Raw genomic sequence first — 25,540 nt, 5'->3', positions numbered from 1 at the left:
TAAAAAGTACATAAATGCATTGAAAAACTAAAACAGTCTAAAACTTATCATTAAATTTATATTATTCTTATGTTTGTTAACACTTGCAAAAATGCTTTAAAGACATACAAGTTCTTAAATATTTGCTCATTTTAAACGTTTTGCACTAAAAATAGTATAATTCCAGCTAAGGTTGTTAAAATTTCAAGAATAGTTAGATGAAAGTAAATTCTAGCAGATATTTTTTGTGCAAAAAGTTTAGATTAGTCTACCGTCATTTACATATTAAAGAAAAACTTAGTTAGAATTATTTTCATCAACCTATATCGGTGACATCTTTAAAGCCTGTATAACTTTAAAAGCAACATTACATTTACTTATTCAGTAAATAAACTTTTCAATTAATTACTCATTTGACTAATCTTAACATTTCTACTTTTAAACTTTAGTTTTTTGACTTTTTAAATCGAAAACAAAATCATTTAAAAAATTTTTTCTAATTCTATTTTAGTTTTTCTTGGTCTTTTGATTTGCAAATTGGCAACTATAGCTTATTTTTTACCTTTTTTTATCCTTTTTACTTTTATTATTATTTTAGGATGTTAAATTCGGCAAGATGATACAACTTTGTAAACCAATATTCTAAAGCAAAACTATTATTAGTATTATTTGATTCAATTTTACTTAAAAGTATTTAATTATTCAATAAAAGTGTTTGAAAAATGCGATTCAAGTTAAGAAAAATTTAATATTTGTTTTAAAAAAGATGTGCATTGTAATATTCAAAAAATTAATCAAATTCAGCTAAAAATAAATATATTTTACAACCTTAGTAATAAAAAAAACTTGTGTTTTTGCTTTTTTTCCTTTTTTGTGGTTAACATAAAAAAGTCAAATGGTAAATCAAACAAAGCTAACAAAAACATAATGTTTTTCATTTAATTGATAGAAGAAAATTTTTAAGTTTTGTGCGTAATGTAAAAGTTTGCAATATTATTTCAAAGTTAGTAATTTTGTAATGTTTAAGGACAAAAATTCGAACTTTTACAAGGAAGTTAGTAGTTATTCAAAAAAAAAATTTTGATAAAGTGTTTTTGAAAATAATAAAATTTTAGCATAAAGCAATCGTCTTTTTTTTTAATTTATGAAGTCTTTTTAAAGCAATTCCTTTTTTCTTTATTTCTTTTTTTAACTTGCCTACAAAAGGAACAGAGTAATATATGACGTAAGCGAAAAAAGGTAAAAAAGTTACATAAAAGCTAAAGTTCTCTATTGAAAACAGCTTTACAAATACTACAAGATAGTTTTACTACAGAACTAAAACGATGAACAGTTTTTTTAGAATATTAACAACTGCAGGTAATTTTTATTTTATTTCAAGGATAAGTCATTAATAAATATATGAAAAATAGAGATTTCAAAGTTTTACTTTAAACGTGCTTAGATTGAAAACTAGCCTGGTACAACTGATTCGTTAAATTATTAATAATTAGTCTTAAGAAAAAATTTCAAAGTTCTTTCAAAAGTTCATTGTTATGAAAAGTAAAAGTAAGATAATAATTATTTTATGATAAAATTTATACAATAAGTATAATTTGCTCAGGTATATTATTTTCCGTTGTAAGTCCATACGCACAGAATTCTAAAAAGTTTTTAAAGTCGTTGGTTTTTAAAAACGAAGCTGCCCAATCCTTGCACGATTTTACTTTCAAACTAGCCAATGAATGGCATCATTGGCCGAATAAAAACTTCGTTTTTTCTCCTATCAGCTTATTCGGAACATTAGCGACGTTGGAGCCAGGTTTGAGCAAATGAGATATTTCAAAATTTTTTATAAGTTCTAAGCATTTTTTATTTATTTAACTAATTCTAATTAAACAAGATTATGTAATACTATTTTTACTTTGAAAAGGCTTAAATCAGCTAAATTATTTTTAATGTTACTTTAAGTTTTACCATTAACAACATCTGTTTAAATCTAGGTAGTTTTTCATAGTATTATATATATAAATGAAATAATTTACAGAGTTATTAATATACAATAGTTTTTTTAAACGTACTAATTTTTGTTACAAATATACATGGACTATAATATCAAGATATTTTAAATAGTATAAGTAAAAAACTTTACAAGAGTAATTGGTATATTTTATTTGAAAATATAGACGAAAAATTTGTTCTCAGTAGATATACATTATGTATAGTTTTATGTAACTACACTATTAAAAATTTAATTTTCTAAAGGACTTGGGTCTTCAACTAAGCTTCAAGTGGACAATGTTTTAGAATACAACAGAATGAATTACACGAGCTCAGTATACCAAATGATGACGGAATTATTTGAAAACCCGAATTCTAACTATACTTTAAATAGAGCACAAAAACTGTTTTTCGACAAATCGATTCATTTAACAAAAAGTTACTACGACTTAGTAAAAAAGTTAATTATTTTGAACATATTTTCTTATAACTTTTATATGATGCTTTTTTTGTTTAGTTATTCACAAACAACCTTTGAAATAATTAAATTAATCTAATTTACGCTAATCATCAAAAGTAAGTCTGATCATGTACTAAATGTTTCAAGTTAACTCTACAATATACAGATCTGTACTTTTGTTAAAAAGTGTACTTTACAAACTAAACAAGTAAACAAAATTAAGGAGATTTAGTTTTTTGTAAGACATCTACGAATCTACAATATGAATATAAAACTTTTATAGTTACTTTAAGCTATTAAACAACAATCAAGCCGACCTAACTTCAAATTCAAAGGTACTCCTTTATAAGAACGAAACGAATGGGCTTTTATGACGTCACACAAACCGTCAACAAAGTGAACAAGTTCGTTCGACGTAAGACTAAGGGCGGCATCAAGCACCTTGTCGACGAAGTTGACGTGGAAAACACAAAAATTATAGTTGTAGACGCCCTATTGTTGCAGGTTTGAGCAAAAAATAAAAGTTGAAAATAAAAGTTGTTTAACTTTTTGCAAAAAAAGTAAAACAAATTTGTTGTTTTTATTGATAATTGAAATTAAAAATTATCTTAACTTTTATTTTTTAAATTGAACTATTACTTGATTATTCAAACTAACTTAAATGTATACGTTTGAATTTATAGGTAAATATAATAACTTAAGATATAGAAAGTAACCATGAACAGTTTAAGTCTCTTTTGTTACAAAAACGTTTTCATACTTTCTCAAAATAGTCTGAAACACTACTATAGACATATGATAACTATCTTGTTCATGGAGTGTTATACAGTAAGAACGTTTCTTTGAACTCACTACAAAATCTTTTTTTAAAACCCAGGCTTCTTGGTTTAGCAAGTTCAAAGTTGAAAATACACGAAACGACGCGTTCTATTTGGAAGACGGAAGCGAAATAAGCGTCCCAACGATGACAAACTATGACGCAAGGTATTACGTTGGTCCGCTGTCCCCTCAGTTTCAAATGACTGCTTTTCTTGTAATACCATTTGAAGGTAATTTGAAGCTAGTTTTTTATACTGATTTTATAACCTAAAATACATAACTAAAATTTAATTAAATTTCCCCTTATTCTAAACCTAATTAAAATTTCAATTATACCAATATCTATTATAGAAACTACCTAATCTAAGTAATCGTGAACAGTGTTTAAACAATTAAATCAGTCTAAACTATAAAAAAAAAGAATTCTTTTAAAGGTTTTAAGCTCACACTAACTATCGTCTCTCCGTACTACCCGGACACTTTCGAGACGCTAGAACGACGCGGATTGTCAGAGCTGGTCGCAAGCGCCCACGAAAAAATTCCCAGGGATGAAAACGGAAACATACTGTACAACAGCGGGACCCTGCGCATTCCAAAGTTCAACGTGACGACGACCAAAAAGGACTTGGCGGCAACTTTAGAAAACATGGGGCTCGGGGATCTTTTTTCGAGTGAAAAAGCCGACTTCAGCAACATGTTGCGGGACAACAGCCCCGGCCAGGTGTACGTCAGTAATGTGGTCCAGAAGACCAAAATCGAGGTGGCTGAAGCGGGTCTGCACGCGAGCTCGGCGACTGCCGTTGTCTTGGCGACCAGGGCGGGCCACGAAGCCGTCATCAACAACCCGTTTGCGTTTTTGGTCCGTCACGAGGACACGGGTGCGACTTTGTTGTACGGAAAAGTTTTCAACCCGCTTTCATCGTGAAAAATTTAGTGATTAAATAAAAGATATTTACTTAAAAAAAAAATAATTGTTTACATGCTACCTGGTAAGTGCCGTTGCTCTTATAATGTATTGTAAAAAAAAAATCTTAAAAAGCTTCTTTCATTGATAAAATTATTTACATAACATTTTTTATCGATTTTACTGTTCTTATTTTACTAGGTATTGTATTAATTGATATATAGTTTTATTTCGAATGTCTGTGTAACTAAAAAGTTAACTAAGTTAATACTAATTTTTTATCAGTAAATTTGAAATAATGTATTTAATTATTACAAGCTTAGTTTCTTTATTATAAGAGTTTTAACCTCTTATTATTTTACACCTAAATGTAAAACTTCTTTTAATTTACTATACCAGTTATAAACACCTATTTTAATTCCTGTCAAAGCTAAAGCAATTCTAATACTACCAAAATTAATTAAAAAACTGTGTAATCTCTAAAGAATTACTAATTTCTTCAGTTCATTCGTTTTTTATCGTACTACTTTAATTGTTATTTGTTTATAATGATGTTTTCAGAAACAATTCTTGTAAACTATTATATTTCTAAACAAACTAGAAACACTTGATTGAGTATTTTAGATTCTTTAACTTAGTTTTTAAGTATGCCACAAGCTTGAAACTATCACGAATTGATTAAAAATCAGAGTAGACTGAGCAGACTTCAAACTAAAAGTATAACTAGTTTTTTTATTTAGCCCAGCTTGAAGTAATGTCAATAAACTTGTTTGGAATAAATAGAAAAAAACAAATTTTAAGCAATTTTTTTTTATAAATTACTATTATTTATCAAAAAATACTATATTAAGTTATATATCTATTCAAGGAAATACTAACCAAATGATTTTATAGTAACATTTTAAAAATTTGGATCTAATATAAATACGAATTGAATCAGGTTAAAAATTATTCTTTTAGTTTGAATATTACGGAAAATAAATCTTTATTAAGACCTTATTGTATTTTTCAAGCATTTTTAATACGAAAAAACAAACTTTTTAGAGTCATTAGTTTTCCAAGCAAAAAAAAGCTCTTTATTTACAAAAGTGATCAGACTTAAAGTAGTAGTCTTATAAAATGTTTTCACTTTATTCGTTTTGTCTATCAAAAAATGTTTAATTCAAAATTAAATAAAAGGAATCTTAAACTAATGATTTAAGTATATTTGTAGCTCAGTAACCCTTAAATATTTAGTAGACGTGATATATAAACTTTAATGATAAAATAATTACTTTACTTATTAAGTAAAAATTGTAGTAATTAGGGTATTTTGGACGAATACTGTAATTGATACTGTCTAAAAACTTCAAACATTTTTTCTCGCATTAGCCAGAAGTTTTTATTGACTATACAGTCTTTGTGTGATATTTATAATCTCTGAAGATTTATAAGGTTAATGGCTTAGAAACAAAGGAAAAAGTTCATAAGTTTTTTGATGCAAAAAACTGGAACATTTTTAATTAAATAACTAATATAACAAAACTTTTAGTTATCTCTAAAACAATAAAATATAAAGTTATAAGGTATTTGATTTATGGCTTTTTATTTGACAGTTGATTTTTTGTTTCAAAGACACTCAAATTTTATTTATGTATAAACTTTTGAAATAACATCTCGACAACTGGCATATTTCGGTATCAAAGTTTTTTTAGTTTAAAGATCTTAACTTATTTATCAAACTCTTTAAAGATATTTTAAAGCAAACTCAGTTTCGGTCAAAGACCTCTTCCGTGCTGATTAAAAAAATCTAGAAAGATATATGATAGTTATGGAAAACAGTGCTAAAAAATGAATAAATACAAATAATCTTTACTTAAAAACAAATCTTTACATATGAAACAAAACTAATTAAACTTTTATCTTACAATTGAGTGAATATCAAAATGTTAATAAAAAAGTATATAATAGAACAATAATAAGAACATAGAATGATCTAAACTTATTAGAATCTTGACTATTTCTCGACCAAATTAAAATAAAAAGTGTCAAAAACATTTTTTTTTGTTTAAAGTCTTAGGATTACTGACTTGATTGTTATTGTTACTATAGTTTTATCAAAAATAACCTTAGTCAAAAAATTTAGTATAAAGTTTTTCTATGTGTATGAACACACTGAATTGTAATCAGAAAAAAAAACTTCCTGTAACTGATAACTATAGTTAAAATATTTTCTATGTTTAGTTAAAAATGTTTAATTAATTGATGGTCAACTTTTAATTTGCACAAAAAGTAATCTAAATTTTACGTTTCTGTAAAAATATACAAATAAAAAGACCAAAAGCATATAAAACTAGACAACCAATAAACATCAGCTCCGTTGTAGCTTCCCATAGGAATATAAAACAAGCCATCTGTATATTTTCTTATAACCCAACAAGTAGTATAGTAGATTAGAATTTTAATTTATTAACTTTCTCATATTGATTTTTTTTGGAAAATTGGAAGTATATGTGAAGCCTTATGAATGTATACAGTTTTTTTTATTATCAAACCACTTTGTTACCTATGATTATGAATAATTTTACATTGCTGCGGACAATTCTTTTTTTTTTTGTTATTTAACCAAGATATTTATGCTAAGTCTTTCCGTTTTATAAATTTGCATAAATTAAGTACATGGTTACCAAAGCTTTTTTTCCAGGTTTTCAAAAAACAAGTTTTTTGGTTTATTTTTAGTATAAAATTAAATTTAAGGTAAAATATCGTCTTAAATAGAATAACAACATTAAAAAGATATTGTAAAGCTACTTTAAATAAGTTTATTAATATAAAAAATGATATTTTTTTTGTATATTATTAATCTTTCAGATCTAATCTAAATTTAATTACTTTAAATGTAAAAAATCTTTTGAAGAGCAAGTTTTTGTTTAAATTTCCAGGTTGTCAAATTCCAGGTTTTTTGGCAAACTTGTTGATTAGCCTGCATTCTGTTTTATGATATTTTATAACTTTAAATCCGTTGTTATTTTTTACATAATTTTCAAATATATTTAGTTTTTATCATTAAAATAAATAATGTTTTAGTACAACCCATTTTTTAAAGCTTGTATATTTAGTTTTATTTAAGTTGGGAAAAACATTCAAATATGCTAAAAAGTTTTACTGAAAAAAAAAACTTAAGCTAGCAATAGTTATAGCTAAAGCTTTATAAGTTGTAAAATAAAGTACTGGTGGATTTTTCAAGTTTGAAAAATCAAATAAACTTTTAAAAATAATCAACTCCGCCAGGGTTGCCACAGATCAAGCTGAGAAAGATTTCCTGACTTTTTACTAAAAATTTTTCTGACTTTTGTAAATAAAACTCTTAATTTAAACTTATCCTAAAATACATAATCAAGCACTTGAAACTAATATAAAGCTTTCAATCTTATTTTTATACAAGTTTATAGAACAGTTTTTTGCTGAATTCCATCATCAAACTTCCATTACATCACTTAAACCTTCTGTGTATGATTGATGTATTTGCAATAAACAGCTTTATCAGCAAAATACTTGTACTTTATAATTTATAAAACACGGAAGTGTCCTTGCCACAGATCATCAATACTAAAAAGCATACAAAAACTGCTTGTTCAAGTAGGGCAGTTTTTCAATATGTTAATAGAAAAATTTTGTAGTTTTATAAAGGATATCTTATTAATTTTTACTAGATTAAGGCATTGGAAATTAGGTAATATTGTAATTTTCGAGGAAAATTTTGCAATATTAGTCTGACTTTAAAGGACTTTTTAATTATTTTTCATCATTTAATGGCTTTTGAAAATAAAGAATTTTGTTTATTTGAATGAACTATGACAAAACCTTACATTTATTTGAATTTTGTCAAATTTCCAGACTTTTTTAAAAAAGCCCTATTTTTTCCTGACTTTTGTCATTTTTTAAAATTTTTCCTGACTTTCCTGACTTTGTGGCAACCCTACTCTGCTCTTGCAAAAGTATTTTTTATATTATTAAGTTTTATGTAACTTTTTACGTAATGAATAAAGTATGACGTAATAAAGTATTACGTAATGACTCTTTTTTGATAAAACTAAGTCATGGTAGTTTAATTATCAGCTAAATTATGTTACTGAACAAAAGTTTCAAAGAGCCTCCATACAAACTAATTCAAACATGTACATATAATCAAAGTGGTAGCAATTGTATTCTTTGGATTATTTATGTTGTTACATTTGTTTAACATAAAATTTGTTTTACACAAATAACTATGTTACTAATAAACATAATACGACTACACAACTTTGTAACGAGTAAAACAACTTATTATAATGTACTGAGCTTAAAACAAGTTAGAAACTATTTAAAATAAAGTTAGGCTTTAAAAGTTATATATATTTAAAAATATATAACCAGTAATTTAAAACTAAAATGTTACAACTAAAACTTTTTATAAAATAAAAACAACCCATATAATAAAAATAACAATAAAAAAGTATTGTCGTAAATGTATATAACAGCACAAAATTTTTAACTTCTATTTTATAAAACTCGATAAAAAGTACAAAACAATACCAGTAAGTATACTTTTGATTATTTATAAGTAATAAAATGTTGCTTTTTAGATTTGAAAGTTACGTCATAATGTTAAAGACACGTTTTATTATCGAATTAAAAAAATCATTATGATTAATAAATTCATAGCAGCAATGTTCAGTAAAAAAACAACACGGAAAAAGTTGTTAGTTCAGTTATGATAGTTCAAAAATTAATACTTAAAAAAACAAGTTAAACACATTTATCATAAAAAAATAAAATAATAATAGTTAATGTTTTGAATAAAATTATTAAACTTTCACAAAAACAAATCAATAGTCAAGTTAGTGGAAACTAGTTCAAAAATATATGTATAAATTAATATAGGGTGTAAACTTCTTTTCAAACAAATATAAATCTACTAAGGCAAACAATTAAATTGAAAATGTCTTTGATGAACAAAAAAGAAGAAACATTGAATGACAGCAATAAAATTAATGATGGTTTCAAATATTTTAGGCAGTAAAAAATATTGCAACTAAAAAATGGATTGACTTTGTGTCTTTGACATGTGCATTAAAAAAAGCTAAAAAAATATTTACTTGTAATAAATCCAACACACAGACCCAAAAAAAATCTTTCATCAAATGACGTAATCTTCGAACCCGTAACTTTTCTCCATGGCAACAATGCTGCCCCGCACCCACGAGTTCAGCCGTCCCACGTCGGTATACACCCCCGGCATCCGGGCTTTCCCGCAACCGATACCCCAGCTGACGGTGCCCCGCAAAAAGTAGCGACCGGAACGCAAACAGGTCATAGGTCCGCCGCTGTCGCCCTGGCATGCGTCCTTGGACCCGTCCACGGTTCCCGCGCAAATCATGTTTTTGTTGACGAGCCCCGACAGCCAGTCAGGCCGGTTGCAAACTTTCCTGGTTTAGAATAAGATGTTGTCAAAATAAAATGTATAGAGTGTTAAAAAAGTGAATAAAATGTAGAAGTTTAAAATCTTTAACGTTACTAACAAAAAATTAAATATTAAAATTAGTGTTTTATTTTAGTTTTTATTTCTAGTTGAAGAACAAATGTTAAATAATTTTAGTATGTTTTCCTCTACTTTACTTTTTTTCAATTTTTGATATCCCGAATGTAAGTATCACAACTTTTTTTGTCATAACACTATTCTTATTTAACAAGAAACACACACTTTTATACAGTGAAAACTAAAACCAGTGCACCTGTCCATCACAGTGACTTGCACGGACCGCAGATGGTCCATCGACTCTCCCCCTTCCTCGACGGCGCCCCAACCGGAAATCTGGCAAACCAACCCTGGTTGCAGCTGGTCTTCGGAAGTGGGCAGGCACACCGGCTGCACCTTTGAAAAAAAAAAGTTGTATAAACAAACTTTATAATAATTTATAAAAAAATTTAAATAAAAAAACTTTGAATGAATAGATATACAAGCAATTAGTTCAATCACTGCACTGTGAACAAAAATATCAAACAAACTAATTTTAGATTAAATTATAAATAATTATTAAATTATTAAAATTATTTATTAAAAACACTAGCAAAATAAAAACATCTTGGTCAGAAGTTTTAATAAACAAACTTTAAATGATTAATATTTTTTTAAAGTCAATCACTTGGTCGTTATACTTGAGTTCTGTTTCTAGCCTCAGCAGCGCAACGTCCTTGTTGTACGTCTTCACCGTGAACTCCTTGTGGATGATCAGGTCCGTGCACCTGGACATCTGTCCCGCGTGGGCGTCCGACTGCCTGGTCCGGCCCACGTGCGCCGTCCAAGCCTTCTCGCTGGGGTACTCCACCGCGCAGTGCGCCCCGAATATTACCCACCTGGAGGTGATTTGATTGGTCAGGTTAATTTGTGAGGTTTTTCTTTTTGAAATCATTCAAAACATAATGATTCCAAAACTTTTGGATTTGTTTTAATTTGACTGACATAGGTTGCACTGGCTTTTATAGAAAATTTTCTTCAAGCACATAAAAAAAGTATTAAGAACTGTTTCAAATATACGTGTTATACTGATAGTAGTAGATAGCAGTAATTTAATAAACAAACATATAATTTTATGAAATAGCGCTTAAAGATTATAGAGTACTAATTACACATCGAATAAAAATATACCTAAAAGTATAAAAAGATCTTGCTAACTTTTTAAGTTTTGATAACTTAAAGCTTTAAACGTAATAACTGCTTTAGAGAAAACAATTTATAAGACTTTGACATCTTAAACGAAGCTAACTTCTAATTTTACTTTTGTATGCTTGTAAATAAAATAGTAATATTAGTATTTATGTCTTGTAATATCTATTTTTTACTACTGCCATTAATTTTGAAACGTATTTTTTCTAGCTCTAAAAATAACTTTAAGTACTTCATAACAAGCATCAGCAAGTGTTCGGATATTATGTTAAATCAAGGTGCTTCGTTAAACAGTGTTCGCAGACTAAAATTAAAAAATAAAAACAGTTAACAACTATACTTAACAGTTCGTTTTATTTCTAAGGAGTTTAGCAACAATTATTTTGCATAACAGCTGCTGCTTATTTTTATAACCATAAAACAACCAAACAAGATCAATTATTCAAGATTTTTATTTGCGAATTAAGTTTCTCCCTTTAAGGGATCTTCAGTTACAATTTAAAACCTGAAAAATAAAAGTTAAACAAAACATGGAAGATACTATAAAGCGCAAAAAAAAACAAGTAAATTAGAAATAAAAATCTTGAATATTTAATCTTGCATATTTGTCTCCTCATTTTTAAATAAGTTGAGAACTGTTCTTGTTAAACTTAGAACCTCAAATATAAATCTATATCCACAAAACAACTTATGAAAGATATTCCGAACCTGGGCGAGATGATGGACCCGCCGCAGCTGTGCCCGCGTCCGAACACCCACAAAGAGGCCTGCCACGGGTGGTCGTTTATGTCTGTTTCGTGCCCGCCAATCACCCTCTTCGCGCGCGGGTCGCCAGTCGACACCCTGCCGCACTGTTTCGCACAAACTTCAATCAGTGGTTTGAATATGATTATACTAATTGTTATCAGTGGTATTTCAAATTGATGTTAAAATTCGGTAAGTATATCTACCATAAGTTAATTTGATATGCTGTTATCTTTGAATAGAAGTTTAAAAAAAAAAAAATTAATATTTTTTTGTTAGTATATGTTGCAAGTAAACAAACTGAATCAAAAGTTCCGCTGGCGACTTTTGAACTTTCTATTTCGTTTCCGTGGTAGCTTGCAGTGTCATCTACGGGAGCGAACCTACCATTGTCTGCAAAATTATTTATTGTACAAATTTCTATCGGTGAGTATTCTAGAAATAGTAGTAAAAAACTACCATACAAAAATTTATACCTATATAAACTAGAAACTTTCTATTTGAATAAGATTTATTTGTAATAACTGATTATCTCTCGTACAATAGTACAAAAGTGAAATATTGTTTTGTTGATAATAAATTGTAAAAAAAAATATATAACTAATCTCCTTAAGACTACTTAAGTTGAGAACTTTCTATTGTTTGAATTAAAGCATACTACAATAATACAAACATTCATAGTCTAAGTTATTTATCTACAATTTTAAGCTAGCTTTACTAAGGTGATCAGAACATTTGTTTTTGTAAGTTGACAATACTTCAATTATTTTTTCGTAATCTCTTATTTTTTGCTTTCATTATTAGACATTTAATTCAAACAGGTTGTGTTTTCTAAAATACAAGTGAGACATTATCTTACATAACACCAAATACATCTTAATTTTCGACTAGATGTATTTAAAAGGTCATAAGTGACAACTTCCATATTACAACAACATAGTTGTTATTCTAATTACAAACACTTAAACGAAATAGTTCACTTTACTTACAGTCAAACTACTTTAAAATAATACAAAATATATTCAAATGCTTTCGATTGCTCACACCTGATTGGCGAACGAAGCTGTCACCAACGGAGCGCATGATGACGAGTCCGACGCCGGCGCCCACCAGCATCGACACCGCGATGCAACCGGCAACGATCCAGGACTTGCGGGTTGCGCCTCCATCGAGCGTGTGTGCAGAATCAACAGCTTGCGTGGCAGGCCTGTATCTGCTTTGACGGTTCGCTGGCATTTGCCGTTGCTGCTTCACGATGGCGGTTGGAAAAATGCAGGCTGAAAAGGTTGTTGTGTTTGTAAATGAAATTGAACTTAACTAAATTTGGTTAGTTTCGTTTAGATGTAAAGTAGAATTTTTAAAACTTTTGGAGAACAGTTGTACGAAAAAGAGTTATTAGGTGAAACTTTTCAATTTTTTAAGATAAAACTGTTATTAAACGAGATTGCTGAAACTTCGTGCTATTTACGAAGAAAAATAGATTATAATCGCTTAACGTAAATTATTAAAGGAAGAAAAATTTTTTTAACATAGTTTTAGAATTTTTTTCTTAGAAAACTAAAAAACTCTTTTAAGCTTTAACTTAAGCCGATAGCATTTAGCTCAAGCAATTTAATTATTCATGCAAAACATTTTAAAGCTTCACTGAGAAATTTGTTTTAAATATTGACAAAGTTTAAGCTACATTATTACATTTTAGTGAAAATAAATTGCGCACAATTAAGAGCGATAATTTTAGCATGAAAAATGTGACTATACTATGAATATGTTAACTAAAGTTATTTTAAAAGACTCCACTTGATTTAATTTTATGTCATAATCTATTTAATTTAATTATTGTCTCATAAAACGCTAAAAACACCGTTTTATGTACAAAACGATTTTGGTAGAAAAGCTAACTTCTCTTATATTATTTAAAACTAATATAATAGATGATATATGAAATAAATCAACCACCCACACAAATGAATAGTACATGCGTACAAGATCTAATTATTTGGCCAAAGCTTAAAATTGTTTAAAACTTTAACTATGTACAAAAAACGCATAAACTGTTAAAGTAGTAGCAAATTTAAAAAAAAGGCTGAAAAAAACACAAACTTTGCAGTTAAATGCACTTTTATATCTACAAGCAAATTAAATTTTTTAAACTTATATTACTTTTATATTTTTGTCTAACTCTAAGGTACAAAAAATCTAATTTATTTTAATTCATGTTAATTTCTATAAACCAAATTTTGAAACTTACTTCTTAAGTATTTATAATTTGCATCAGAACCTATGAAAGACAAGCATTGAATAAAATTCCTGAAAAAATATGTAATTTATGTCATTAAAATAAAGCTTATGCTTTTTGAGGATTGTAATAATTTAGGATAGAAGGTAATGTTGTTATCATGAATTAGTTTAAATATTTAGCAACTATAACAAACTTTGTTTCATAAAACTTAATAAAGTATATTTGAGACATACTTCATAACACACTACTTTAAGAAGTAATTATTTAAACATGCATTTTGGAATATTAAGACAAAAACTATAAGCTAGAGTAATATACATTTTAAATATTAGGAAGCTACAGAAGGTGTGTAGGGCTCGAATATTATTAATTATATAGATATTATAATATTTTTTTTAGACTTGTTTTAAATTGAAGTTAATATCTAAAAATAAAAATTAGGACGTTTTCGTCAGCTTGTAAATAAAAAGAAAATGTACAAACAATATAAAACATTAGAATTTAAAAAGTGTAACAAGTGTTCAAGCTTAAATCCCAAGTACTACTTATATAATTTTAAAACGATTAAAATCGAGATACTATAACGCACAAAAAGTGTTTAGTTTTACTACTACAAAATTTCAAATATAACACTTTTAAATCAGCTAATAAAAATTATTAAATCTTATATGAACTTCAAATTAAGCTGATAAGTAAACTTTAAAAAAACAATTTACTACACAAACAGCATAGATTGTTAAAACTTAGCTATTTAAAACAAGTTAAACAAAAAGAAACACTTTTTCTAAATAAAAAAGAAAACTTAATTAAAATCGAATACTCTTAGTTTAAAGCACACTTGTCTTGAGATTATGTTTAGTTAAAATGCAAGATTACAGCATTCCGTTGAGTTATGATTTAAACAGTAGTTCATATATGATTTACAGAGTTGAAGAATTTATGTTTTTTTTTCACAACACGATACGCTTGAGTTATTTGTATGAAAAGGTCTAATTGTGCACAACGGTCACTGTGTATAAATCAAAATTACATCAAAACAGTGGAATATTTAACGTTTGTTATATTATACATTTTTGAATAAAAATATTAGCACCTGACAAGAATAACGAAACAGTCCTTGTAAAATTTCAAGCAATTTAAAAACAAGTTCAGGTGTGTTATACAAATGGTATCAAAACTACAAAAATTTTTGATTTACAAACTTTTTAACACAATAAAAACAACTGACAGAAACACAAAATTGCATAGCCAACTTTAAAATAGAGCACTCATACTGACTCACAACGCGTTTATTAATTAATGTTTTTATAAAAACAAGTTTTTCATCTCTCAGCTGTTCAGCAAATGTTTAGAGGCGAACGCAAACTTCATCTTAGGCATTGAAGTCAGCGGCCGCTTGCTGTGGTCGACCAAACTCTTGCCCTTCCCTCGCCGCTTCTTGCTCCCAACGTCCATGAACTTCAGCGGCTCAGCCTCCTGCACCTTGGACCTGTCCAGAAAAATGACGTTGGGCCGCCCGTCGTACACCTTCAGCGTCCCGTTGTACGCCACCAGGTCGTCCGCGAACACGGTCAAGGTCTTGCAGCCCCTGGTGGCGGTCTTCGAGTAGTTCCACACTTTTATCATGGAAACAGTCACCGGCTTCTCGAACACGACATAAACAAAGTTGGTCTGCCCGGGCAGGAAAGGGGCCAGCCAGCAGTTGAGGCCGGTGTTGCTGGTGTTGACCCCGTCCACAAGCTTGTCGGGAGTCCTGACGTCTTCGCTGACTCCAGTACCGTTCAGCACGTTTATGCTGGAAGGGAAAGCCGTGACTTCCTTCTCGCTGAGGTTTATCTTGCGATAGTTTTCATCATACAACTCAATCCCGTTGAGCCCGATGTAGTAAAGGTCTCCCCACGTGTCCAGCAGCTCGAGCTTGTACACAAAAGCGGTGGACATGTCGGTGGCAGCTTTGGTTTGCGCTGAGCGCCTGTCTGAACAGCACTTGAGCAGCAAGTCCTGTCCGTAGTCGTAATGGACGTTTCCGGGTCCTCTGCGCAGCACAAACGCGCAAGAATCCTGGTGAGGCTTCCTTCCGTCTACAAAAAGCTCAACTTCTCTCGCTCCCTGATAGCTGTCTTCAATTGAGGCGTTGTAGTTGTACACGCGCAAACCGGAAAACTGCTGAGCTTGCACAAAAGTCAACCTCACGCAAACCTCTTTGTTATTCATTTCCATCATGCACATGTGATCGGGATTGGTTGTCAAGTTTGTGCAGCTTATCAAGTCTTCTTTGTTGCTGTTTGGCGCTGATACTTCTACTTTACAGCGGCTGGTGTCAATCGGCTCCAAGTCTTCGTTAAGAGGGACTACGCCAGTCAATCCAACGAACCCTGAGGAGCTCCAGCCGGAGTATATTTTCAGCTCGATGCATTTACCGCAGTATGTTTCGTTTAAACTTGCCGTTTGTTTTCTTGATGCTGCCACGCTTGTGAAGGGGCGTTCTATGCGTTCCGCCTGCTGTTTCTCTGCAGTCGTTGGCCTCTGCTCAACAGGAGCTTCGAACGCGTCCTTGTACTCGAACGCGACGTTGTCTTCTTGAAAGAAGGGATCGTTCTTGGATATTTTCGCCAGGATGTCATCGTCCATAGTAAAGAGTATGTTGTCACCGTACCCGTCTATCGAGTCAGATATTGTACCGTTTGCCTTGCATATTTCCCCTGAAAATATCATCTTGCCGTCAAGGTTAATACTCACTTCTCGGGCGCCGCGCTGGGCGTGTATCCGAGACTTGTTGTAGTTCCAAACTCGGATCATCGCGATGGAGGTGGGCCCGTCTAAACTTATGTAGATGTAGTGTGGATTGGAAGGCGTGTAGGGGGCGAGCCACATGTTGACGTCGTCGCAAGTGTTGTTGACCCTGTTCACGAGGTTGGTGAAGGTTCTCGGGTCGTTTTTGTACTCGTCTAGCACGTTTATGTCGGCCGGATCAGCGCTGATCTCCTTGATTCTCACCGGCTCGCCGCTCTCAGCAAAAATCTCGATGCCGTTCAACCCGACGTAGTGCGGGTCGCCCCAAGTCGAGTGAATGTTGAAAACAAAATTGCTGCCACGAGGGAGCATGGGTATCACGAACTCTGCTGGTTCGTCGTCTTCCTCTAGTGCTGTGGAACGCTGGGGATAGGAACGCTCTTCATCTTTTTCCTTGCTCGCTACTGTATGAGACAACCTGCCAAGATGCGATCTGTTGAAGTGCTGAATCGAATCAAAGACTTCTTGAGAGCGAGTAGGAGTTATTTTGCAGGACTGTTTTGAGCTTGTTGGTTTTTTAATACGTGGTTGATGAGGAGTTTTAATGGGAAGCTTTAATTTACTTTTGCACGGAGATTTAGACTTGTTTTTATTTGTGCTCACAGAAAAGCTTCTGGACCTAGACAAAATATTTTTATTTGCGGGTGAGTTCGAACTTTTAGAAACTTCTATACTTGCATTGTTTGAAGTTTGTTTAGTTTTATCAGCAGCGGTTTCGAAAATTGGAGCATCGTAAGACGATAAAACAGAACCGCTCCTGCGCAATCCGGGGTCTGACTGCACAGTTGAAGCGCTTGATATGGACAACGAGCGATTTTTGTTGGGCAAGACTTCCTCAATGCTATCCTCATCGCACTCCGAATCGAAGTCTTCAGAGTAGTTGAAGTCGTTCACCCGCATTGAAACCTTGCTCAACGCGCCCGAATCCTCTTTGATCTCTATGGACCCTTGGCCCCAAAACTTCCTCTTTCGAAGGCCGGGAGCAGTCGTAGCTCTGTTCATCAGCTCGGCGAGAGAAGGAGCTTGTTCCTTGCTGGTAAACCTGGCCGTTCGGGGGGTTTTACAAAAGTTTTTGGGCTTCTTCTTTTGAGAGTGCAGCGCGTTGGCGCCGTTGACGTACACGTTGAAGCCCTTTTCCTTCTGTTCAATCTCGTTCGCCTCGTCGTTTTTGGTTTGCGACGCCAGCTTCATTTTGTTCAGCTTTTCCATCGTGATGAGGAAGTGGTCGTGCAGTTCGAAAGCGTCGTGGTCGTCATCGCAGAGCTTGTCCGCCGAAATTCGCTTGTACTTGATCGTCGGTTTCGCATGGTGCATTGTGGTAAAGTAATAAGATGTCACTGAAAATAATAAGATAACTGTTGTGCTAGCATAGTAACGTAAAATAAACTGCATATGGTCATTGGTCACAATCGAGTAGATAAAAGTAATGATAGTAAGAGCTGATTTTATTACTAAAAGAAAGTTTAGTAATTAGCTAAATTAAGATTGGATAAGAAAAAATGTTCGCTAAAATATACTGCAAGTAGTTTTTATTATGTTACACGTACTGAGAGAGTCAAAAAAAAAAGATAAAAATTACTGTAACAAATAATATATTAAAATATTTCATAACCTAAAAGAGTTTTCTAAATAATACAGTAAAACATTTCACCAAAAAACATTATATAAACTTAACATCAAAGTATACTTGCATTTTAAAGGTTTTAAAAAAATTTAGCACGTTTTTATTGTAAATTTAATAAAAGGAATGCAAACAGTTTGTTTTGTTAATTTCATAAGTGTTTACTGAAGTACTAATAAAGTATAAAAGCGAATTTTATAGATCAGCAGATAATAATTTCGACAAAAGAACTTTTTTAATTTAGTAAAATCGAGACAATCAAATGTATGAAATGGAGTTTACTTTTATAAAAACTTAATAGGTTAGCTTGCAATTTTTGAAAAGAGTACAAGAAAAAAACTTTGTTTGTATCAATGCATATAAAGCTAAAATGATTCAAATAAATATAAATTGTTTTAATTAGCACATTAGAATATGTCTTATAAATCTAATAATTATAAAAACTTACAAAAACACTAAATTTATAATCTCAAAATAATTTACAATATTACTTCTATGTAATAGCAGCATTATTTACTAAAAATTAAATTACTTAGCTCTGAAATTGTGCAAAATTATAGTAAGTTTCAAAAGTATATTGTTTGAAAAATAAATAAAACATAATTTTGTAAGTCACAAGCCACATTTTATAATTATCTATAAAGTTTTATAAAAAACATTATGAGCCTGAATAAATAAAATAGAAACATTGAAGCGAAGTTGAGAAAATAAAATGTTTATTTAAAGGTAAAATTTTCCAACTAAATAAAAATATCAAGCACAAATTACTTCCTTACTTTAAGAGAGCATTAAACAAATGCAAAAATTTAAGAAGTAAAGTTTAAAACTCAAAATAACTAGAAAGCACGACTTAAAACAACCAATAAAATATCATAAGTCATAAAAATTTGATTAGGCTATAACTTAGATGCAACGACTTTTGAGCACTTGGAAACTTCAAAATCAACAAAAGGCTGTAAGCGCTGGAAATGGGAATCAATGCAATCTAGTGAGCTGAACACCCACGTTTTCCCGGATACTTTTGATAAGCGCAGGCAACCGCGATCTAAGAGAGAACTGATCGCATTTGAAATCATGTTGAGAGAAACAATATGAAGCAAGCTGGTGTCAAGGCCGACATTCTTGTAAACAAACTGCTGCAAGTTTTTCTTTGATGCTCTCAGCTCTACAAAGTTGCCATGGATGCTAAAATATTGGAGTGAAAGTAATTGCAAGGTGATAAAGGGTTTGAAGATGGTTGATAGAAAAGTGAAAAGTTTGCTTGAATGCTTGTTTACTTTAATACCATCAGAAGTTACTTCAAAAGCTCCCAAGTCTACTAACTTTTCAAGCGATTGTCTGAAAAGCGCTTCGTTGTAACCAGGAATAAAAATAAACTCATGTTTAAGAGAATCACAAATAAAACTAAAATCATTATAAAGGTCATTAGCACTGAATATATTTTCACACACAAGAGAGACATCATGATTTTTAACTGCGGAAAGAAACAGCAGACCTATGCCCACAAACTTGTCAATAATTTGGTTCCTGTAGTGTGACAGTAGAATGTAATTGACAGCAGCAAGTTTATTACCTAGATTAGGAGTGTTTAAACCAGAAGATTTTTCAACAACATCCACCTGTTGATAAACAGTTGAAGATTGGTCTTCGACAGTATTCATTGCAACAATGTGACTGAACATGTTTAGAGCATGATGTATGCTACTTTCAAGGCCATTTACATTGCAATGGATGCTCACATTGAGCTTTTTGCAAAGGCTATCAAACCACTTCATCTCTTGCACCAAGTTGCTGTACCTCATGCTGTATCCGTGAGAAGTTAAAATAAAGCAAATTGCTGGAAAAACGTTTACGACCATATTGCACTGCTGAACTTTTACTATGTGATAAGCTAAGAGCTTTATTTTATCTTGTTCCAACGCTGACAGGTTCTGCAGGTGAAGAGGAGATTGAGCGTGAGCTAACCTGTCAACTTTCGAAAAGTAAGTCCTCAGTGATATTGGCTCGTTTAACTTTACATAAATGTTTCCATAGTTTTCTTGTAAAACTGAAGTTGCAGCTAACAAACCAGAAGTTGATTCTTTAGGTTTGGGGATGCCTAGCATTTCATACGCATACAAGTTCTCTTCAAGGATGCGTTTGTATGAAATGCTGACAGGTACTATTAAAGTATCATAAACTTTTCCCTTTAAAAATGGCTCTGCAACTATTGAAAGTAAGCCAAGCTTTGGATTCAAGCTTTTACCAGTCCTACTTCTAGTACCTTCAATAAAGAACTCAAGGCTTCTTGGTCCACTAATAATGACTGAGTGTACATACTCAGTGAAAAGAGCCCAATAAAGTCTATCCTTACCAAAAGATCTTCTCATGAAAAAGGCACCACTTGATCTTAATGCTTCCCCAACAAACTTCATTCCCATAAAATCCATACCAGCAGCAATAGCAGGCAAAGGCAAATCAACACAAAAACAAATCACCGAAAATATAAGAAAATCCATGTAGCTTCTGTGGCTGGGAATAAAAACTGCTGGACAATTAGTCATTGACTCCTTAAAAGAATCAATGGCAGCAACGTTCACAAACAAACCACCAGGGTAAATTTGCTTGGCAATGGTCATAAGTGCAAAGCCCAGGGTTCTCACAACAGACATATGGTCAGTGTGGGCCATTTCTTTCAAAATTTTGCTTGCTTCTGATGTGACCTGTTTAATACTCTTTTCTTCTTCATCTGATATTTTCTTGATAATGTGCTGAACTCTGTCACTGGCCAGAGCTGATTTCCAAACAAGCTCAGGATTATTAAACTTTGCATGCTTGTATTGAGGAGGATTAAAATCTCGTAAAGATTTTAAAGTAGGCCCTAGTACACTTTTTTGGACATCTTCAAGTATGTTTACAAACTTAACATCCTCAGTATTTGAATTTGATGTAGAGTATATTAGTTCCATTTTTATTGTAAATTCTGTTTATTTTAATGAACCTTTGAAATATTAGAGATTGAAAAACTAAGTATTTATTAGTGTTAAAAGTACTCTTAATAAAAATGATAACTTGATAATTTTTCAAACTTCTAAAATTGTACAAAAATCAATGCATTTTAAAAGCACAATGAAAAAAATTACAATCACTTTCTTTAAATGTCAAGATGAATAAATTTGAATTTAGTTTTAACTACACAAAATTAAGTTTTAAAAAATTTAGTATTATTAAATAAATAGTTTGTTTTAAACAAACTACATGATGTATATAACTCATAATAGTAATACCCTTAACTAAATTTCATTGATTTGACTTAAAAATAAATCTGTTATAAGTTTTTAAATAACTTACCTCCAAGTTTTTAGATGAATGCTCATAGTAGTAGTTCAATTACACCTTAAATAAACTTCTCAAACTAGTTTTATGAAATTAAACTGTTTATTGAACAATAAATAAATGCTTAAAAAGTTTGTTCCAAGGACCTAATGTACAAAAACCTTTTCCGTTATTGAGTTGCAATTTATATTATATAAATTACTTTAAATCAACTTCACATAACAGTATATACAGCAGGGATAACCAAGGGGGGATATTGCCTCTTTTTGGGCAATTTAAGTAAGTTAGGGAGCAATAACTAGTTAAGGTAGAAAAGAGGGAGAATTTTTTAATTTTGGGCATTTTGGGGGTTAGCTTACACTAGTCATGTAGTTATATGGGGTTTAAAATGAAATTTAAAAAAAAGTAGGTCACTCTAAAACAATTTTTAAATTTTCACTTGATACTCTGGGGTTTGTAATAAGTGGGGGCAATCATTTTTCTAATTTTCTGAAAAGGGGGTGATTATGAAAATAATAGTGAAAACTATGATATAGAGCAATTGGCCAAAATTAATCATAAAACTGTTCATTAAGGTCATAAGTAAATTGATTTTATTGTAGTTGATCTAGTTTTTTACTTTAAGAACTAAGGTGTCAGTTATTTTTTTCCTATAGTAACTTTTGATATGTAGTGATTAAAGTGGAAGAGTTTATAAAGCTCTTTATAGAAAGTTCAAACTAAATATTTGAAGTTTATTTGCTCCAAAAATGTATTAGGAGATAGATATTAAGTAATTATTTGAAATTCAAAAATAATTAGCAATAGTTTACAAAAATTACTATATCATAAAAAACTATTAAAATATCATTGTTCAATAAAAAGCATTTCATAGTATATATTTGAGTTTTCAACCCTCCCTTTCATATGGACTTAAATCAAAAGTTTTGTTTCAATCCTTTGTTTTATCAAAAACTTCATTAAAATGACTTTAATAACTTTTTAATGGTTACCAAAAGAAATTATTGAAGAAAAATATTTGACCATGAAAAAAATTTTGGGTACTATGAAAAATTTTCCAAGAATTTACTGACTAAGCAAAAATATTAAAAACTTTTAATCCAAGTATTAATCTTAAGATATACTAATATTTTTTGTTGCTAAGTAACTTTTGTACATCAAGTACTCAATTATACCTTCTATATTGTTTTATTAAAGTTGTTTCAAAGACTTCATTTACGTTACTGTTCTAGTTATGTCTCCACACTAGTTAGCAAATAAAATTCTAAATCATTTCAAGTTTGATCTAATAAAATCTAACTTACCTCAACACATATAAATTAGTGATCTACTAAATCCACTAATTTGGATCCGGCCAGATCCAGACTCAGATCTTTTTTAAAATTAAAGAAATTTCATCTATATGATTGAGTTCTCAGTTTAAATTTTAAGATATGAGTCTTAAAGATATTTCATATATCAGATTTTTAAGATAAGATATTTCTACTTATACAAACTAATTTGAATTTTGTATCTGGTATAATATAAAAGAAAAAGAAACCAAATGTTAAAATGCTTAGAAAATATCAAACCTTTATATACAAAAATTTGAAATAAGAGATGAAGATCAACTTCTTTAGCAACTGTTTAGATATACAAAAATAAGTACAGTTCTTGTTCACTTATTTGGACAGTTTTGGTCGAGATGAAAATTCAAAAAATTTACAATGTTAAACACAAAAAATTTTGTGTGATACAAATATTTAAGCTCTCATGCTGTAAGAAAATTTCAATTTTTTTTAATAAATTCTGAAATTTAGTTCATTATTATGACTTTATAATACTACTAAAACTTACATTCAAACTTTGTTCAAAACTAGTTTAATTTTCGAAAACCTTAGCGTGTAAAGTAAGTCAATTTTTAATTTTTTTTTAAACAGTTTTATTTAAAATATGACTTAATTTTTTTATTTAAACTTTTAAATCTTTATTGGTAGTTCATTAAATTCAAAGTCTTTTTAGAATATGGCCGTATAAAAGTTCTTTTATGCTTGATTTTTAATTAAAACAATTTTATAAAGGTTGTTAATTCAAACACTTTTTGTTTAAGATGAGGTGCATGACAACTATTATTATTTATTATGCATTGCATAGTATACAGCAGTTATATTATTTGAAGAAAAAAAAAGTCTTTTTGTACTTATCCAAACATGTTTACAGAAAAATTCTGCCCAACATGGTAAATGAATAAGCAGTAAGCAAATGATTACAAACTTAGTAAACAACATTTACTTATATCCATACTATTAAATTACAAAGAAACGTATTCTATGTTTTAAAAAATGAGATAAAGGAATAAAAGTAAGTTTTCTGCCAGTCTTTGGAAGCAGTCAACTTTTCTTTTGCTTGTACAAGTTACTAGCTTAAAAAAATAACCTTTCAAAATAAACAAAAGATAGAGGTGCTGAAAGAAACTTCCTTGCAAACCTGGCAAGATTTGAGCATCTTTTCTCGATTTACTTCCACCAAGATAAGACTTCAGCTTGCTTAATTTGTTAAAGTAAATTTTTTCCAGCAAAAAAAAACCTTAATTTCTGTCTCAATCTCTTGATCAACTGAATCTTGTTACTTTCTTTCGTGAGTGGCTGTACTTGTTTCTGTTTCAAAAATGAATAAGAAAATAAATTTCATTGGGAAAATCATTTGTAGATAGTTGAGTTTTAGGATTATTAGGCAGTACTAGAGGAAAGTGATTACTTGAATTAGTCTCATGACAACTATGCTTTTTTACTTCTAACTTCAACAGCTTTTAAACTTCTAGTTCAGACTAGGAGGGATAACTAAAAACTTTGACTAACAACAAGCTGTTATTATGAACGTTCAAATGTGAGCTGTTATTTTAAGAATACAAGTTTCTTCTAAGAGCTTCTTCTATATTTCTGCCAAAGTTGACCTATACTTTGACCAAGTGTTCTATTTGCTTTAAAATTAAAAAACAATTTACATGCGTTGTTTCTACTATACTGCTGCTTTACTATGTAAAAAGGTTCAATCAGTTCAATAATGTGGCCAACAAGTTGCCATTTTTCAGCTGTAACAATATAATTGGAACAAACTTTTTGTAAACCATGCTGTACTGGACACTTTCTTTTAATTTATTTAGTCTTTTTAATGCCAAAGTTTTCAGGCAAAATTCATTTAAAAAATTATATACTTAAATGTTAAAATCTTTTTTTTTGTTTTCTTTTTAATAAAATCAGCTTTTGCAAGAGTAATTCTTCCTCAACTTCAGAAACTGGATGAAAAAGTAATGAGGCCTGAGTCTCAATGTGGATTTAGGTCTAAACAATCTACTACTGACATGATATTCTCTGTACGTCAGTTACAAGAGAAATGTAATGAACAGTATATGCCTTTATACCAAGTCTTTTCTAACAAACACAAGGGCAACCATCCAATAAGATGGTAGTGTTTCTAATTCATTTAAAATCAATAGTAGGGTAAAGCAAGGCTGCGTGCTTGCTCCAATGCTGTTTGGAATCTTCTTTTCAATGTTATTATAGCAGGATTTTGGTTCCTCAACAGTTAGAATTAAGCTCCATACTGATGAACAACTTTTCAGCCTTGCAAGTCTAAGAGCAAAGAGAAATCTGAAGATTGTCACAATACTTGATCTTCTTTTTGCTGAAGAGCTGCACTCGTGGGTCACTTTTCCCAAGACCTGCAAACACTGCTGAGTCAGTTTTCATTAGCATGCTTGGATTTTGAATTTACAATAAGTCTTAAGAATACTAAAGTTCTAAGTCAAATAACATACATTTTACCATCAATCAAATGGCAATGACGTTGAAAATTAAAAAATAAACTTTGTATACCTTGGCTCGATTGTAGTCTCAAACATATCATTGGACACAAAAATAAATTGTAGCATTAGTAAGACCTCAGGCACTTTTGCTCATATGACTGCAAAAGTTTGGAATAAACAAAAGTTAAGCATTTGCACAAAAACTAACGTTTATCGT

At 30.4% G+C, this 25,540-nt stretch overlaps 4 protein-coding genes across 4 annotated transcripts; 1 reads left to right on the top strand and 3 right to left on the bottom strand.

Moving 5' to 3' along the window:
* Positions 1 to 1,243: 1,243 nt before the first annotated feature.
* On the top strand, positions 1,244 to 4,211 carry LOC145834921 (plasminogen activator inhibitor 1-like). Its single transcript, XM_082942450.1, has 6 exons — positions 1,244 to 1,338; positions 1,583 to 1,780; positions 2,224 to 2,419; positions 2,755 to 2,923; positions 3,297 to 3,468; positions 3,673 to 4,211. The coding sequence occupies exons 1-6, from the start codon at positions 1,305 to 1,307 to the stop codon at positions 4,161 to 4,163; spliced, it is 1,260 nt and encodes a 419-aa protein (XP_082798576.1). The 5' UTR covers positions 1,244 to 1,304; the 3' UTR covers positions 4,164 to 4,211.
* Positions 4,212 to 9,010: 4,799 nt separating this feature from the next.
* LOC145834663 (trypsin-1-like) lies at positions 9,011 to 13,874 on the bottom strand. Its single transcript, XM_082942149.1, has 7 exons — positions 13,820 to 13,874; positions 12,618 to 12,848; positions 11,873 to 11,964; positions 11,536 to 11,678; positions 10,307 to 10,517; positions 9,896 to 10,035; positions 9,011 to 9,589 (listed from the first exon to the last, which is right to left on the bottom strand). Exons 2-7 carry the CDS (start codon positions 12,805 to 12,807, stop codon positions 9,301 to 9,303), a joined length of 1,065 nt encoding a protein of 354 aa, XP_082798275.1. The 5' UTR covers positions 12,808 to 12,848; positions 13,820 to 13,874; the 3' UTR covers positions 9,011 to 9,300.
* Positions 13,875 to 14,646: 772 nt separating this feature from the next.
* LOC145833979 (protein KATNIP homolog) lies at positions 14,647 to 17,930 on the bottom strand. The gene has a single exon (XM_082941274.1). The coding sequence runs from the start codon at positions 17,915 to 17,917 to the stop codon at positions 15,140 to 15,142; it is 2,778 nt and encodes a 925-aa protein (XP_082797400.1). The 5' UTR covers positions 17,918 to 17,930; the 3' UTR covers positions 14,647 to 15,139.
* Positions 17,931 to 19,120: 1,190 nt separating this feature from the next.
* On the bottom strand, positions 19,121 to 21,172 carry LOC145833267 (dihydroxyacetone phosphate acyltransferase-like). Its single transcript, XM_082940458.1, has one exon. The coding sequence runs from the start codon at positions 21,170 to 21,172 to the stop codon at positions 19,121 to 19,123; it is 2,052 nt and encodes a 683-aa protein (XP_082796584.1).
* Positions 21,173 to 25,540: the final 4,368 nt, after the last annotated feature.

The sequence above is a fragment of the Thalia democratica genome, chromosome 4 (assembly GCF_965202585.1).
Source record: "Thalia democratica chromosome 4, ktThaDemo2.hap1.1, whole genome shotgun sequence".
NCBI classification, from domain to species: Eukaryota; Metazoa; Chordata; class Thaliacea; order Salpida; family Salpidae; genus Thalia; species Thalia democratica.
The sequence above is the reverse complement of the archived record's forward strand: the minus strand, read 5'-3'. Positions and strand labels throughout refer to the sequence as shown.

Bases quoted from the DNA above. Each gene is read 5' to 3' on its own strand.
- LOC145834921 (XM_082942450.1), top strand. From the start codon at position 1,305: ATGAACAGTTTTTTTAGAATATTAACAACTGCAG. The intron at 2,420-2,754 runs GTTAATTATTTT...TCAAATTCAAAG, and splicing joins TACTACGACTTAGTAAAAAA to GTACTCCTTTATAAGAACGA. The intron at 2,924-3,296 runs GTTTGAGCAAAA...TTTAAAACCCAG, and splicing joins TAGACGCCCTATTGTTGCAG to GCTTCTTGGTTTAGCAAGTT.
- LOC145834663 (XM_082942149.1), bottom strand. From the start codon at position 12,807: ATGCCAGCGAACCGTCAAAGCAGATACAGGCCTGCCACGCAAGCTGTT. The intron at 10,518-11,535 runs GTTCGGAATATC...AATCACCTCCAG, and splicing joins GGGTCCATCATCTCGCCCAG to GTGGGTAATATTCGGGGCGC. The intron at 9,590-9,895 runs GTGCACTGGTTT...ATTCTAAACCAG, and splicing joins CAAGTCACTGTGATGGACAG to GAAAGTTTGCAACCGGCCTG.
- LOC145833979 (XM_082941274.1), bottom strand. From the start codon at position 17,917: ATGCACCATGCGAAACCGACGATCAAGTACAAGCGAATTTCGGCGGAC.
- LOC145833267 (XM_082940458.1), bottom strand. From the start codon at position 21,172: ATGGAACTAATATACTCTACATCAAATTCAAATACTGAGGATGTTAAG.